The sequence below is a fragment of the Zonotrichia albicollis genome, chromosome 1 (assembly GCF_047830755.1).
Source record: "Zonotrichia albicollis isolate bZonAlb1 chromosome 1, bZonAlb1.hap1, whole genome shotgun sequence".
NCBI classification, from domain to species: domain Eukaryota; kingdom Metazoa; phylum Chordata; class Aves; order Passeriformes; family Passerellidae; genus Zonotrichia; species Zonotrichia albicollis.
The window spans coordinates 137,317,637-137,335,086 of NC_133819.1; the positions used below are offsets into that span (position 1 = coordinate 137,317,637).

Genomic DNA, 17,450 nt, shown 5'->3' on the forward strand with positions numbered 1-17,450 from the left:
GGCAAAGGACACTACAGGATGTAAAAATTTACCATGTTATCTAACATACAGCTCAACATACAGCTCTTATTTCTTTTTCCATAAATCACCCTACCCATGGGCCAGGATTTACATCAAGCCTATGCCAGCAGCCAAGATCCTGGGCGCCAGCTGACATTGCACACATCAGAGCAGAGGCTCCTGATCTTGCAAAGGCAAAACACACATCACAAGCAACCAAGAGACAGGAACAAGGAGAAGGAAAAAACTCTTTGTCCTGCTCCTTTCCCTCCCCCAGCCACTGTGCACTTGTCTCAGGAGTGGCAGAGGACACTCCTTCCCACCAAGAGGGCTTCCACTCCCACCACAGGCACTGCCAGGGTGCAAAGCCAGGCTTGCCAAGGTGCTGCTCAGACAGCTTTGACCCTCACTGCATCAGATCCCTGCCAGAGAAGGACAGACATGCAACAGCCCATGGGAATGAGAGCTGTGAGGCAGCATGTGAGGCCAGAGCAAGACAGGCACTAGGAACTCCGCAAGGAATTTAAATCAAGCAGCTCTGGTAAGTATTTGAGTTTAGACACACGTGCTGTTTGGTCTAGTACAAGAGTGCTTTAAATACCTCCATTTGGTTGAGTTTGTGTAAGTAATACCGTGCTCACAGTTTCATTTTACACTTTTACTCCTCAGTTATGTGCTCATCTTGCATGCACTTTCACCCAAATACACACATAATCACCTGTCTGGCTGCATCAATCCCACTGGGGAATCTTGCAGTTGTAAGCATCACTAAGAATAGAGTACAGTATGCTGCCTTGAGCGCACGTGTGCTGGTTTTCTGTCATCTGTTTGCCTGCCCCAAAGGCTGCTGATATAAACTGTCTTTGATCCTGAAAGCACTCCACATTTTCATTTTGCATTAACAATTATATGCTTATCTTGGACAGGAAAAGGGAAACTTTAAATGCAGGGTTGGCTAAAACTTGTCTGCCAGCCAGTCTTCTATCACTTATTTGTGGCTTTTACTGCCTGGAAAACTGAAGAATACAAGTCCTTTGCACAGAATATCCAAACAGAGAAACAGAATTAAGTTAAGAAAAAACTGGGGGGAAGCAGACAATTTTGGGTGCAGTTTCACAGTACAGTTCCAGCTGACCCAATAGCTCTCTGCTATCCAAATGGAAATCTTCTGTCTTCTCTACCACAGCCACTTCTTCCTCCTGGCTACACATTCCTAACACCTATTTTCTGTAGCTTCCTGAAGTCAGCAGATGAGAAAATCAACCTACACACCAAATCACCACACTGGATCTGTTTTCAAGAAGTCTGAGAAGTTACCTGAGCAGGCAAAAAGAGGAGGTGGGACTACACTGCTGGGTAGAAGGAAAGGGGCAGGAAGAAGAGTGGATCTCCCTGCTCAGCAGCAGCCAGACATTATGCACACTGACTTGCTCAGGAACTCCCAGTCCAAGCAGATCTAAACCACTTCTTATACAGTCATGAAGGAATGTCCACAGGTAACTTCACAGGATGGGCAATAGTTACTTTGTATCTGCAAATCATCTTTGACTGCGTTTCAATACCATAATAAATAAAATGACAAGTGTAACTCTTGATAACAACACAGATGAGCTGATTCTAGGAGCCAGACTTGATAAAATTCGTCAGTTTCTCCTTTGGGAAAGATTGCAAAGTTTTGCTTTTACATTTAACTGTGATGTATACAGTAAGATTAATGTGATCCTTATAGAAATTTTGTATTAGCCTGAAATCTTCAACTTCTAGTAACATAAATTAGGAACAACAGAATTCTGATCTGACACTTGGATGCTCAACTCTGCAACAAATCCACCATGCAGGACCAGTGCCAGTGTACTCTGTCACCCTAAAGGCTACTTCAAAGCAGAATCTCAGATTTGGAGGAGGCACTGGTGTGTACTGCAGCCAAATCACCAAAATAACATTTACTTGCCAAAGAGCAGTATCACTGGTGTGCATCACAAAGTGGCACTTCTCCTTGCTCTGTGGATGCAAACAGTAACAGTGTCTGTACTAGCAGCAATGATGGCATCTGCCAAAGCAGAGAACATATCTAACACTTTTCAGAGTTTGTCTGGCATCTGAGAAAAAATTTTAAAAAATTCAAGAAAAACTACTGAGAAAATATTTTTACTATCCCCTTCTAGTTACTTATATAACACATTATAGTGAGATTTTTCTTCCTGAATCACAAGATGGTCCATCACCGAACCGACATTATTAAAATTACTTTTTCTGCTCTGTACTGTATAGGTACAGCTGGCACACATAGCCAGCATACACCACAGAATTAAAAATTAACTGAGTCAGGCATTTTTGTTCAAAGCTCCTGTGCTGCTCACAACTCCAGTCACACAGCACTGTTAATTGCTGCTGGCACTGACAGTAGGGATCCCCATCCATCTGCTGGGACCAGCTGATGCAAAATAAAAACAGTCCCTTGGAGCGAGGCGCAGCTCTGCGGGGTCAGTGCCCGGCGCCGCTGCCAGCGCCGGCCGGGCTGTGCGGGAGCGCTGCCCTGCGCTCGCCCTGGCTCTCCATGGGGCGCTGAGACACTTCACCTCTTATGGTTTCTTTGGGGGTTTTATCGTTAAAGACGCCGCTCTCCTGCAGCGTTTGATGCCTTTAGTGACGCAGCAGCCTCTCCCCAGCCGCCTCCTGCTCCACGCAGGGGAGCGGAGGTGCCGCGGCAGAGCCCCCCGTGCGGTGCTTCCCCTCCCCGGGCTCGCAGCGCCGCTGCGGCCCCTCGTCCTCGTCGCTGCTGGAAGCGGGGCCGGAGCCCGGGGCCGCGATGGAAGCAGGGCAGGTGCTCCGGTGCAAAGAAAGTCCTCGGGGAGAGACCCTCGCCCTGTGCCTCCCAAACCTCCCCCTCCCGCCGTCAGCGGGGTTGCTGCTGATTCCGGGTAAAGTGGGGAGGAAGACACCGCTTACCGGAGCTGCTCGCCGGTGAGCAGGACCTCGGCCATGTGCTCCAGCTCCGCCGCTTTCTGCTGCATGCTGCTCATGCCCTCCTCCATCGCTGCCGGCCTGCGGGCGCAGCACCGCCGGGTGAGGGGGACCGGCACTCGCCGCCCCCGGCCGCGCTGCCCCCGCCGGCAGCTCCGGGGCGCCTCCCGCCCGGCTCCGGAGCTCTCCGGGGGTGGCGGGCAGCGACAGCCACCTCCTGCCGCTCCGGCTCACCTGAGCGCCTCAGGTCACTTTTCCCCTCGGCAGGCTCGGATCCCTCCCGCCGCTTCCCGTGTTATTGTGTCACTGGCAGGCGGATAAACACATGGCTGCAGCCGCCGCGCCGCAGCCGGGCTCGCCGAGGCAGCAGCGGCCCCCCCCGGCTGTCACACGGCAGGGTCGGCGCTGCCCCCGCGGGAAGGGGCCGGCTCCCCGCCGGGGGCTGCGGGCCAAGCGGCTGCTGCCGCTGCCCGCCCCGCCAGCCCCGGCCCGGGAGGCGCAAAGCGGCCGCGCACCGGGGAGCGCAGCGCTCCCCGCCCGGGGCTCCTTCCCGCGGGTGCAAAGTCCCGCGTCCTCCCTTCAGCGCGGGGCTGCTCGGAGGAGCAGTGAGCTCGGGAAAAGCCGATCCGGCTGCGCGGGAGGAGATGCGACCGCTGCCCGCTCAGGTAGTGCGGGCTGCGCCTTGGCAGCGATCCTTGGCGATGCAGCGCGGGGCGGGTAGTAGGAAGGGAGCGGTGATCTGGGGTTTCAACCTCAAAAACTGTTACTGCCCTCCTGCTGCCCACATTTCCGCTTATCTGCCACCCAGGGGTTATTTTCAAACCCTGGTCCCCTGCTCACATCAACTCTTTGTCTCCAGGAGACGGAGGATGCAGAATTCTTGCGGCCAGAGGAACATTTTGTCTTGGAAACGGGAAATAAATTGCAGGGTCACGAATACTGTCAACATTTTTGATGGGGGGGAAAAAATCGCCCTTTTCTTTAAAAAAGTCCAGGAGGAGGCATCTTCTGCAATGGTCCAAGCATGATTTTCATTTGCAAACACATGCAATACCTTGATTGCCTACTCATTGCCTTTATATCTATCTGAACATACTGTTTGTGCATGGAAATTGTTTCTGCTAAAGCACTTCCAATACTGTCATCGATTCAGAACCAAAATAATAGAACCACAAGTAAAACTAAGAAGGAATCAAGTGAACCTAGTAGTAATGAGAGTGCAGACAATGGGAAGAAGGTGTTGATTGCATTACCCATATTAGAATTGTGGCATTTATTACTAAAGGTGGCTTTGGATGTAAAAGAATGAACTTGGAACCAAGGAGAAAAACACTTGGAAAAGAAATCTACATAGGGTTACTAAGCAGACAGCAGCCACATCCAGCTCAGGAAATTCTCTGTTCTAAAAATAATGGTCTCACAAGGCAAGCACTTGTGTGACATTTCGTATGTGCTTTCCCTGCTGCTCCCTACTGTTTATAGCCACTGAGATGAACACAGGACTAGATGGACCTTTGGCTCAGTCCAGTAGAGTCCTTCTAATGAGCACCTTTGTGGGTCTCAAAAAGCACGACAGGTCCATAAGTGGCAAAGGGAGAAAAACACAATCTGCCTTCATTTAATTTAGGCCAGACAGAGGAACATCTTAGGACTGTAAGCACTACAGCCTGAGGTTATTTTCTGTAAATTTGGAAGACATGCATTTAATCTGAATACTTGCAAACGGCCTCTAATTCCACTCATACTGCAAACATACAAAGTACAGATTCACAGAGCTGGAAACAAAAAGAGAATTGAAACCACTGTCTCATCTGACCTTATCTTTAAGACAAAGAATGTACACAGCAATTTTTATCAAGCACTTTATCACATGACTGAAGGAAAAACAATTTCAAGAGAATGTACATTGCAGACCATTTCTGGGTAAATCCTTGGCTCTATCACTTGAGTTTGGCTGATTTCATCCATTCACTGCTGTTAAAAGGAGATACACTGTTCCTCCAGGCTCTGGCAACACAATCTGCAATGTGTCTTATGTTAGTTTTCCCACTTTTAGGTCCTCTGCTTGTTGCAATTCAATTCACTAAACAGGCCAAAGGGGAACTTTCTTCTGAGCTAGTAAGCAGAGCTGTGCAGTTGGCTGCAGGGTGCAATGAGTGCCAGAACTGACACCAAGGTAGAGTGGGCCTTTGCAGCTTGAAACAGGGACAGGAGAGGAGGAAGAGGGAGAAGAAGCTGTCTTCATGCAGTGACAAAGTGTCATGACAGGGTGCTTGTGGAACTGCAGCCTGAAATCCATATCCTTCCCTGTGCAGTTTTGCAACTTGCAAAATGCAGGCCAGTGCAAATTCCTGTACTGGATTATTTAATGATTATAGAATTTCGTGTTGGCTTTTGCACGCTGATATCCCATTTGTAATTTGTTCCACATGTTCACACTGAAATTTCTTACAGTTACAGTTATCCTCAGAGGAAGGAATTGGCTATCAGTCACTCCAAGCCTGCCATTCCCCAAAAAAGGGTAATGACACAACCTTGAAGGGTCACATTGCAGGCAAGAGCCAGTAAAAAGCTACACAAAATAATCTGGTGGGATTTTTAATCTACAGACTGCTACAGAACATAAGGTCTAACAAAAAATGTAGGCTGCATTGACCCTTCCTCCCAAGGGAGAGATCATGAAGACTAAAATGCTCCTCTAAGAGGTGGGACAGCATGTGCAGTGTTTGAAATCCTAACAGCAAGACAGAGAGAGGCATCCCTCTGAGACAACCCCTGGTAAGTAGATAGATTTATTTTTCTTCAGGTATAGGATCAATTTTAGAAGTTGGTGCCTATTTTAGACCTGAATATCTGAGTTTTACTTTAGTATGGCTGAAATTAAGTGAGATGGAGGTAGCTAGCACCAGTAAGGATTCCTCAGCCAAAAGCATGACAGATCTTTGAGCTGGAGCCCCGGGACACTTCAAAACTCATCCTCCATGATATTAAGAGAGTAACAAAAGCTGCATAGGTCTGCTGGAGGGTTGGTATCACAGGTGTGAGGGGTAGCTCAAGTGTCTTCCAGTGACTTTTGATGACATTACAGGCTCTCTGTCATGCAGGGAAGTATAAGGCAGTACACTTTAACCACCAAGGTCACAACGCTCTGTGGAAGCTCATGCATGAATAGGCACATTGTATTAGAGTACTGGGTTTAGAAAACATGTTAGTAAGTAGTATAAACTTTCTTATCTCATTTAGTAAATGCTCAAGTGGTGAAACACTAGATGTTTACATAATGAAATACGAATATTGCTTTCACTGCTTTGAAGACTGTTGTATCTGTGGCCTACATTTTGACTCAGTAAATTAATCTGATAATTTGATAAATTAATTCTTTAGTCTCACTAGTCAATTTTTTGCAAGCTTATTTTAACACCAGACATCCTCATGAAAGAATTACAAGTATTCATGTCTATACTTCTTATTTCTCCTATACATTGCTCTTGAGTCCCAAATAAAGTTGTTTGGCTTTCCCTTGCTGGGATGATTAGAGCTTTTTAAACAGGAAAATGATATAGATGCAGAAGATGGTGAAGCACTTCAGTGACAAAAGGCATTAACAGGTAAGCTGTTGGATGGTTGTGGTGTTTTTTTTCCCCTAACATCTTTTGTATAAGAGACAGCATTATGTAAACATGAAATTTTAAAATTCCTTTATAAAGGAATTTTATAAAGGTCACTCTGTTTACTGAGAAAGACAAGTACAAAATGGTTTTTGGCTTTTAAGTTGACCTTTTATCTAAGTAGCTCTTGCAACACTCATGGAAAATGAGTGTGAAGGTTTTTTTCCTATATTCCCATGCTTACTTGCAAAGAGAGCTCCCTTGTCTTTGTGTTTTAACTGGTTGACTTCCTTAGCACTGGAGGCCTGGGAAGGGGCACCATAGGAACTACCAGGTATTGTCCAATCTCCCCTCCTCTTTTCAGGCTATGTACAATAGTGTTTCCCATACATGGAAGTGCATAGATTACATTCATTGCTGCTCTAAGTTTGAACCATTTAAGTTATCTGCTAGGAACTGGTAGTAAGAATCAGTGCTTGTGTGATTCAAAGAATATATCTGGCCAAGCTAATTTTAGTCTTGTGATAAACCACAGGAAAGCTAGTAAGTAGTAAGTTTAAAAAAAACCCCAAACAAATAAACAAACAAACAAACACTCCAAAAAATAAGGATATGTGTTAAACTTCTCTTTTTCTATTATTGCATCCAAGTTCCTGCAAAAGCCTCCATGGAGATAACAGAAGGAATTTTTCATAGTCTGTCCAACTTTTCAGCACTGGAGTGAGAGTCATATCTGTCTATATTCTCATATTTCATGTGTTACTGACCTGGTAGTTGTAATAGTGAGCTGAAGTGCAGACAAAAAGGCATTTTGATCCTGAGATATACAGAGACAATCTGAAAAGGATTTTCTAAGCCTGTTCCTACACAGCTTTTCCATTTTGCATTAAATATTCAAACACTCACTAGGCCAGGCAGAGGTAGCGAGATTTCTGTGCAGACTGACAGCAAAGGCATCACCAAGAGATGGGTACCTGCTTCAGCGCTTGCTCTAGTGAGCAGGTAAATATTTTATAGAAACAAGCAGCTTCAATAAGATAAAAGATCAGAAATTCGCATCAGACCAGTAACCCAGATAATTCCAGTTGACAGTATGCTCTGTTAAACCAGCATTTTGCACTACCCAATGCATGCTGTCCCCTATTTCATTATACATGGAATATTTTCTAATTCCTCTTATTTCATATATTCATTTTCCAATTATTTCAAATTTTGATCATCACAAAAATATTTACAAGCCTAAAAGCACCTCTAAACCTGTTGGAAACCTCAGGTTTATCTTTGATGAAGTTCATATGTATTTCTAGTAGTTCTTTTTATTTGTTTTCTCTTTATTTTATTCTGCATTTTAACCAATGGCAATGATGAACTTGTACAATTCGAGTTTCACCTATATCATATGTTTAGTCCAGATCGTAGTCCTAGGCTTGAGTAATATCCAGCCTAATGCATGGACTGGGAGGTGTGAGTCAGCTGGGAAGTGTGACTAAGAGCTGAAAAGGAACTGCTTTTTAAACCACTTCTCACATGTGAAGACAACACCTTCTAGCTCTGTGGTAAAAGCCAGCTTAAGCCATCCCCCAGCTGCCTCTGCATTAAAGCACTCTGATGTCTGGCCACAAGATTTAAAATGTTTGCTTAAAGCACTGTGGCTTGAACTGGCGGTTTGACACTGACTTGTGATCAGCCCTGAACACTCAGGCATGGGTTGGTTTTCTTGTTCTCTAAGAGACACCACCTAAGAGAAGAGATTCAGTCCAAGGCACTTTAGTATCCTTTCCTATCTATTTCTGCTTCTCAGCACAAGTTCCTGTCGAATATTTCTCTTTCCACAATGCCCATGTCGGAGCACACTGCCTTAGAACACCTGGCTCTTTGTTTCCTAGGGTGAGCATCACAACCAGGGCTTGGGGTGGGTGTGGGTGCAAGCATGCAGCGTGCACATCTCAGGGGACATGTGGTTCTGGTGGCAGCCACAGAGGCAAAAAGTTTGACAGAGTCCAAACAGCTGCACAGAATGAGACACAGAATCAAAGGCCTCCTTACAGGCTGCTCAGGCTTCAGCATTGTCTCTGTCCTTCACCATGTCCCAGCCTGTAACTCCTTAGGTGAGGCTGGGAGACACACAGAGACATCCCTGCCTGAGGAACACCGCCTGCCGAGCCGCTCCTCCGGCTCACAGAGCTCGCTGGGGCTCAGGCAGCAGCATGGCACATTCACAAAGTGCCACCGCTGCTAAGGGACACCGGCAGCGCGACACACCGATGGCACGGCTCAGCTCCACCGGGATGATGAGCACAGCATCCACGCTGGGTGAGCCGATGGCACGGCTGAGATTTACCGGGATGATCAGCACAGCATCCACGCTGGGTGAGCCGATGGCACGGCTCAGCTCCACCGGGATGATCAGCACAGCATCCACGCTGGGTGAGCCGATGGCACGGCTCAGGTTCACCGGGATGATCAGCACAGCATCCACGCTGGGTGAGCCGATGGCACGGCTCAGATTTACCGGGATGATTAGCACAGCATCCACGCTGGGTGAGCCGATGGCACGGCTCAGCTCCACCGGGATGATCAGCACAGCATCCACGCTGGGTGAGCTGATGGCACGGCTCAGCTCCACCGGGATAATGAGCACAGCAGCTACGCTGGCTCGCCTGACTCGGGTCCACGTCCCTATAAAGAACTGTGGGCAGTGTTTAATCGCTCTGCCACCCTGTGGCCCTTTCAAGAATTTAAGTATGAAAATGCCAATTAGAAAATTGTGGTGAATCGATGCTCCACAAAAGAAAAAGACTGTTAAATTAAGCTAATTTTATAAAGGAATAATTTTTAGACAATACAATCTCTGCACATAATTAAAAACACAAACATATTTGACTCCATCATTAATTTCCCTCCTCAATGAACATCAAAAATAACTGCCCAATCTAGTAAAAATGAAAAAGTCAGTAAAACACAGGATAATTCAATATTCTTTTTCAGGAAGGCAGTTTGCAAGTATTTGTCTAGGACTTCCTGGGTTCTCAAAGTATTTCTGGATGTCCTACAGGGCTGAAGCCATGAGATTAACTTAGTAGAACATGATTCTAAAAGAAATCAGAATCTACATTGTGCTGAGATATAGCAAAATTATTTGCTATGTCCCATCCCTGTATTGAACTGAAGAGAAAGTATCTTCAGCGCTATTGAGAACCAGAATTCTTCAGTGTAGAAAGAGTTCTTCTGCAGCTCTGCATCAGGGTAACTGGATGCCAAAAACCTGTTGGAAGGAAGCATCAAAGACAGAACTGGGATGAAACAGAACCATATCAAGGTTCTATCATAAGACCAAATTCAGGTGTCTTTAAATAGATAACTGGTAAACAATATTGCCAAGGGCTGAACTGTAGTGGGAACACTGTTCTGCTCTCAACAGCTCAGCAGGAAAAAAACATGTAATAATCAGTCTGTAGTTGTTGAGTCCAAGAAGAAAATTTCACCAAGGTGTACTCCCACAGGGAAGAAGGGTGAAATGAGGATAAAAAAAAGTCCAGGAAGCACCAACAAAGAGGATTGGTGAGAAAAGCATCCCATTAAAAACAGAAGTAAGATTTGGGCTGGAGAAAACAGAGGGAAAGAAGCTGGAACAGCAGCAATAAAGCCGTGATGAGGGAGGAGATGGAAGGAATAAATTTTCTATGTGAGGTTCCTCAGAGTTTTTCCTGGTATTACACTGCCTTCAGAGCAACTGTCAGAGAGACAAGACCTTTCCTCCCTATCTGCACTGACTTCTCTCTCTAGAGAGGAGCCCTCCAAATTGTCACTGTTAAGATGTCAGTATAGAAAACTCACCCAGAAGCATCTCAGAAGGCCCACTTAATGCACATCCCCACCATGGAATAGGATCAGCTACACCTGTATTTTTTCTATGACACAATTTGGCAGACCCCGGTGTTCACTCCCCCAGGAATGGAACCTGCATAGAATTTTTAATTAAAGCTTTCAAAGTTTTTAAATTGCCTTTGAGGATTCTCTCATTCAAATAATTAAATTTTGGAGGAAAACACATTTAGGTCTCTGAAGATGGGCTTAAAGGGAAGTATTTTGCCCCATGCCTCACACAGGATCTCTTCTGAAGCAGTTCATGATGAGAGCAGTCTCATCATCCACTTACCAAGCAATTTCCTGGGTTGAAGCAATTCTGTTAGGTTAGGTCTGTGTCAAAACTGATGACCCAGTCTCCAACACTTAGGCAGGAGAAGGTGAGAGGACAAGAATCTCTCCTAAGTGTACAGGCAGTGAACTTTTCTGAGTCAACAGTGACTGTGGATCTGAGATGCCAAAACATCCAGTGAATGGAAAATTACTTGTTCTATCTGGTTATAACCTACCACATTATGTCAAATTGTTCAACATCTCAAGACATTGACAGCCCTTTTGATAGCAGCCCCTCACTACTATTCAATACTTACAGAGTTGTAAGAAAAAATTGAGATACTCATTTACACAGTGATTACAATGGGAAAATGGTTGTCCTCTTAACAAACTGGAGTTTAATAACCAGTATGCAGCAGCAGAAGAAAAAAAATAAAGATGGTTAGCATCTTCACAGAAAAATACCAAAAATATAATAGACATGGGATGCTTTAGGCATAGGGCCTAGTACCTGATGAGGGGGGTAGATAGAAATCTTCAGAATAAAATTTTTCCTGCAGAGATGTCTGCAGAGTGTTTCCACTTTCATGTCAGGTTGATGGTTTGGGGCTAAAAAGGGCATGGGATTAGAAGGGCTTCTAAGTATATTGGGGAGGAAGATGTGAAAGGTATAGCCTGCTCATCTAACATTTCAGCATTGGGAAGAAAGTTGAGAATAACAAAATCGAGTGAAATGGTAATTCTTGTACAGTTACAGCCTGAGATTGCATTATTCATCTTGACTGAGAGTGAAACTAGAAGGCCCTACAAGCAGAAGCATGAGAAACACCTAGAATGTAACAGAATCAGACATTTGTTCTGCAGCTCATTCCAGCATTAGATTTGTTGGACATAATTTTCATTATTTCATTTGTTCATTATGATTTACGTGTTCATTTGTATTGCATTTTATTCTTTCCCATATAAGGCTTCTGCTCCCTTTGTTACATGAGCTTTTCCCATATTGGCTTATTCTCATTGAAGTTTTCATCTTGCCATTTTTCACTGTCATTTTCCTGTGCCACTCTATTCCTTCATTGTATTCTCTCTACAAATAAAATACTTGATGCATTTTCCTGTTTGGGTTTTTAAAAATATTTTGCATTAAATGGCTGTAATTTTTGAATTAATTTGATTAATCTATTTATTTATTTTAGATTCATACAGAAAGTGTAAGGATGTAGTTTGCTGGGATATATTTGTAGTATATATCCTCAGCAATGTCTTAAAAATTAATGATAAACTAAAAACCACCCACTCTCTGAGGTTACTGCTATGCAGATAGCATCTAGTCAAGAAGTGAGATGAGGGGATAACTTGCCAGATGACACATACTGGTATTTAGTTTGTCAGTATTAATAAAGTCTTCAGACTGAAATTAGCCACAAAATTCTCTATACAATATTTTTAAAACTACATTTATTTGCATCTATCTCATGTAACCTCTCAATATTAATAATAACACCATTTAAAATATCTCTAGCAGCAGGTGTTTATGTGATTAAATTTTAGGGACTGCAGTAAAGTATTGATGCTAATTTTCCCAACTAGCAAAATTATCTGAGTCTGAATTACAGGCTTTGCTGTGGTAGAAGCACTCTGGAGATCTACCCAGAAAATGATGTACAGGGAGCAAAAGATTTTAATGATGTACTCATGCATGAACTAACGTGGCTGACTGACATATATTCTAAATTTAAAAGGATCCCTGTAATTATTACATTATTGAAAGAAACAGCTTGCTTTTTCATGGCAATGTGAACAAAGATCACAGCACCTTCCCCCACCCATTGCACCAGTGTTTGCACTGGGAGGACTTGCTGTGCAGCAATGAATGTCCTGGCTGACTGGCTGAGACTGGGAGAAGCTCTGAATGTAGGCTGGGTACCAGCTTGCACAAGTTTACCACACCTTATCTTCAAATCAGTGTTGCATGACTGATCCTCTGCCTTTGTTTGCAATTACACATGCAGTCCCTGCAAAGAAATAACATACAAAACAGGTCTCTAATTGCTGGTTGTCTCATAAGCAATGAGCATCTGGGTTCTTGCTTGTCACAACAGTGTGCAGTGACATTCTCAAAGTCAATTCCAAATTTTCTTGACCATGTTTGAGCTCTGACTATTTGGTGTATGCTCTCCAGCTTTGTGGCTGAGCGTTTCTTCTCCAGTATTTCAAGGCCAGAACCAATTATATGTCACCAAGATACTCCAAGCTATTGTATGGTTTACATGAATATTTAGGCTTGGTTACAGCTGTTTATTTTCTCCTAATTTAAATATATGTGTTTTGCTGATATGTGTATCTCCCTGGTGGCCTGTTAAGATTGACAAGACAGCCTTGGCTGAGGCAGCAATGAGCTATCTGGTTATTCTACTAATTGGCTGAAATTTTCTCTGCTTGAGTCTTGGACTCATTAGTTCCTGCCTTGTGGTGCTTTTCTGGCTGACCTCATCAGGTATGATGGTTTTACTGGGATACAGTAATACAAATAAACCAAGATCTGCAACACAGAATATGCAAGCCACTGTTTTGCTATTTTACATTTCACTGCTAAAAAAAGAAAAAAAAAAAGAAAAAAAATTTGAAGTATGTCTCAATAACCATGGAGAGCAGGATTGTGTGTGCTCTGGTGATTTAGGGGGTCTGAACCTGAATATTGTGATTAAGAGAGACAAGCACATCTTTATGGACTTGTTTGACTCTTCTGTGAATCACAGTAATTTTGACTTTCACACATCTCCCAAGTTTCTCAATGTGTTGCATACAAATTTATTCTCTCCTGTTATCCATTACTTTCTGTTCTTTTCATCAGTAATCCCCTAGTTCTTATATTTAAGACAGACTAGCCAATCATTATCCAGGATAGGTGTGCACCATGGATTTATACAATGGCATAATAATATTTCCTGTTTGGTCTTTTCTCTTTCTTGTTTTCCTAGGAAGGAAATGTAACACAGACATTGTAGACAGTCATTCTCCCACTGTCTCACAGGAGTCTGTGATGTGCTGAAAGAGCTCTAACCCCAGTCACACCTAGAGCTTTAGTGGTCACCTTCTGTACTGAAACACAGTGAGCACATCCTATGGCCGGTATTTCTAGACAATGAAAAACTGTCATTTAAAGTGTGAAAATGTAACACACACGCTAATTTACATATTGCAGATGGCATTCCAGCTGAAGAAAGAAATCCTTGAACTAGGGTTATGAGGCTTTAATCAAAACGAGCCTCTCTTGTGGAATAATTTCCAAGAACTGTAACTGTGAATTGTGTAATTATCACTGAGCTGATAATGTGTTGCTATATTCAACTTTGGCACTGTGTCAGTTTTTCCAGTGCTGCCTTTATCTTTTTTTTTTTCTCAGCTATCTCTGTTGTACTTTGAAAAACATCTGTAAATTTCTAGTGTGTACATCTTTGTCATTTGAACACCCCATTTCATGTAGCCCTATTTTCTCAGTACATTTTACTGTAGAGCTCCCAAGCACTTGAATTGCAATCACACTGGGAAGTCATCCCCCTAACATGCTACCTAATGACTAGAGCCTGACAGTGGTACCGTGCACTGTTATCTCCTACTTCACCATTCTGTGTTTCAGTTGTGGAGCTTTGGAGTTCTTTGATTTGATTTGTCACAGATGCCCTTCATTAATTTAACAGCTCACATCTCTGATGTTTGAGTTCTGGGAAAGATTAAGCAGGGCCAAGGACTTCAAAGGTGATCGTCAACCACATTCCATTAACACTAATTTCCATTAACATTTGTCAGTTGAAAAACTATGTCAAAGCTTCTCTTGCTTGAGGCTTGACTCCATTGCTGCCCCGTCCCCAGCCCAGGTGAGGATGCAGAGGCTATGTGGCAGTTCAGCTTTATGCTGACAGGTGCACACCTCACACTCACAGCAGCCACTTGAGGCTTCCAGTGGGCACCTGGGTGGACTGAGAGCAGCTGGTGATTAGTTAAGTCAGGATGGCTGAATTTACTGCTTCCTCAACTCTTGCTTCCATTCTCCTACAGGTGAGTTTCACCCCTGCTTGTACCATCATGTTACATGCTCCTGACCCCTGACAGCTTCAGTCCACCAGACCAGCTCAAACTCAAAACAGAACTCATTTATGCTATAGCAACTTCAAAGCAAATAAATAACCTAACAGCATCAATATAAAATAGTTTCAGGATCCTACCAAGCTCTCTTGCCATGGTGTGCATTTCCTTATAAATTGACAGCAACATTAATAGTTCATAATCTCATTTTCTCTGTAATTCAAATTCATTAAATGATTCATCCATGTTTCAAGAAACCAACTTCATGAGTTCCTAGACAAACCTGTTTTTGTCAGGTCACTGCTCTAAAGCAATTTCAGTGAAAACAGATGCATAATTCTAGCTGTTTCCTGAGAAATGAGACATCTCTATTGATTTATGTCCATGTGTTTGGTGATAGGTCAGTTGGCTTTTTAGAATGGATCAGAGCAGCATTCCCCCAAGTAGGGTTTTCAATATATCATCCAGCCACTGATTTCTATCAAAATTCCAGGAAATTTACATGCCAAATTTGCTTGACCTTGAACAGCAGCTTCCAGAGGGGTAAACGAGGGACAGATAGAGAAAGATGGCAGGCAGAACAAGCATACACATTTCAGTTCCAAAATATAAATATATATATATAAAGCATCTTCAACCAGAATAAACAGGATAAACAAAACTGATTAGAAAAATTAGTAACTACTACAAATGTTCCTGACTACAGATCAATGCCAACTCTTGAATAACATCCAATGATTTAATTCCTATTGAGTTTCTGTTACATAGCAGATCTCTTAGGGTACAAACTCCATGAACCCATGCCTTGGAATCAGTTTCTTGGCTATACCAGAACTTTTTTTTTATTTCACAGAATGAAAAGTAGAAAGAAGAAGAAGCAGGTGTGCGAGGTCATTGCAAAATTGCACAAATTAAGGTATAAATTAAAGCAATCACAAATAAGCTTAGTAACTATTTCAAGACTTGCTTGGTAAAAAGTGATTTTCTGGTTTACCTGAGAGGTGTGCGTGAAGAAATTTACATTAAATCAAAATGTAAGTCTCAAACAAGGCTATACACATATCAGTTTGCACCTATGCATTACTAGAAACTAGCCAAAGTTGAAGTGCCTCTGGTTTCCTGTGTGCACAATGATGGTATTTCCACCTTCCAAAAACTGAAATAAAACATGAAAACATGATAGATTTCTGAGTCTTTGAACAAGCCAATGCACATGTGTTGTGACAGAAGCAGCTGCCTAATAACTTCAGCCAAAGTTTCTCCAAGGCCATTGCCCCACTGGCACCACTCAGGCACCACCCTCTGAAGAGAGAAGATGCCTGACTCAGTCACATACAACAACAGCTGGTCTCTGCCAGGCTGGGACTGAACGAAGCCAGCTCCATCCCACCAGCTCCTGCTTCTGGCTCCCACATCATAGGGGTTACAACCTCCTCATCTGGGTCATTTGGTACAGACTTTTACCAAGCACAGAGGTACTCTGCAAGTGGATAGACATAGGAGCACTGGGTAACTATTTGTTAGCTGATGAACACAGCAGCTAGGGCTAACACACTACCAGGCTGAGTGCTAATATGCCCTGCAGCAAAAACCAGTGAGTATCTGAGGAGCCAGTTGTCGTGGGCAAGGCAGGGAAGAGGCATCCTGTGCTGCTCCTTGCAGAAGTCTGACTCTCCCAGCTGCTTAGCTGCTGTGCTCTGAGCCTCTGCCTCTGTTCTCTTCCTATGGTTTAAGGACATCAGTAGACTTCCCCTTGAATCTCTGAGCTGCAGGCTATTTCCATGGCAATAATTGCACATGCCTGTGGCTTCCACTCATTTGTGTCGTGGCTTCAGCTCAAGCACTTCCTCACAGCTTCCTCTGGCAGACATAGCCACATCAGGCCACAGCAAGAGCCTGAGCTGAGCCCTGAGTCATGGGGTGACAAACCTCTAAACCTCTGTGTGGAGGCTGTGCAAGCCTTTTCCTAAGGGGTCATGTGTGGATGAGAGCCTGCAGGCAGCTGCCCTCAGTCAGACTGTCCCCAGAAGGGCAAAAGGACCTGTGGTGAGTGACACCAGTGTGGGGCAGCTGCCTCAGCAGTGCTTTCCCACCCACTGTCACGTCCCACTCTGGTGGCTTGGACCCTCAATATCCCTCTCTCCACACTTGCTGTCATGCTTTGGTGTCAAGGAAAAACTTTGAGAGTGGCACAGCAATGCTCCAGGCTTGGGACACGAGGCTGGAAAGCTGTCAGGTGGAAAAGGGATGTTGGTCAGCAGTGACTGAAAATGAGCTAGGGTGTGCCCAGGTGGCCAAGAAGGCCAGTGGCATCCTGGCCTAGATAAGAAACAGTGTGGCCAGCAGGAGCAGGGCAGGCATTGTCCCCCCTGTACTCAGCACTGGTGAGGCCATACCTCGAGAGCTGTGTCAAATTCTGGGCCCCTCACCACAAGAAGGACATTGAGGGGCTGGAGGGTGTCCAGAGAAGGGCAACAGAGCTGGGGAAGGGTCTGGAGCACAACTCAGGTGAGGAGCAGCTGAAGGAGCTGGGGCTATTTAGCCTGAAAAAAAAGGAGTTTCAGTCGAGACCTTATTGCTCACCACCATTCCCTGAAAGGATGCTATAGCCAGGCAGGAATTGTCCCAGCTAAGAAGTAACAGGATGAGAGG

The 17,450-nt window shown here is 44.2% G+C and overlaps 1 protein-coding gene across 3 annotated transcripts in view; it reads right to left on the reverse strand.

Moving 5' to 3' along the window:
• The window catches only part of DEPTOR (DEP domain containing MTOR interacting protein), a 90,288-nt gene extending 86,565 nt beyond the window's left edge, over window positions 1-3,723 (reverse strand). Inside the window, exons 1-2 of one of the 3 annotated variants that reach the window (XM_074555813.1) lie at window positions 3,199-3,723; window positions 2,950-3,045 (exon numbers count right to left, since the gene is read on the reverse strand). In XM_074555813.1, coding sequence (XP_074411914.1) covers window positions 2,950-3,035 — 86 coding nt within the window. In that variant the 5' untranslated portion in view covers window positions 3,036-3,045; window positions 3,199-3,723. Of the gene's footprint in view, window positions 1-2,949 lie in introns of all 3 variants that reach the window. The other 2 variants (XM_074555803.1, XM_026799491.2) reach the window with 2 other exon arrangements.
• Between the last annotated feature and the right edge of the window lie 13,727 nt (window positions 3,724-17,450).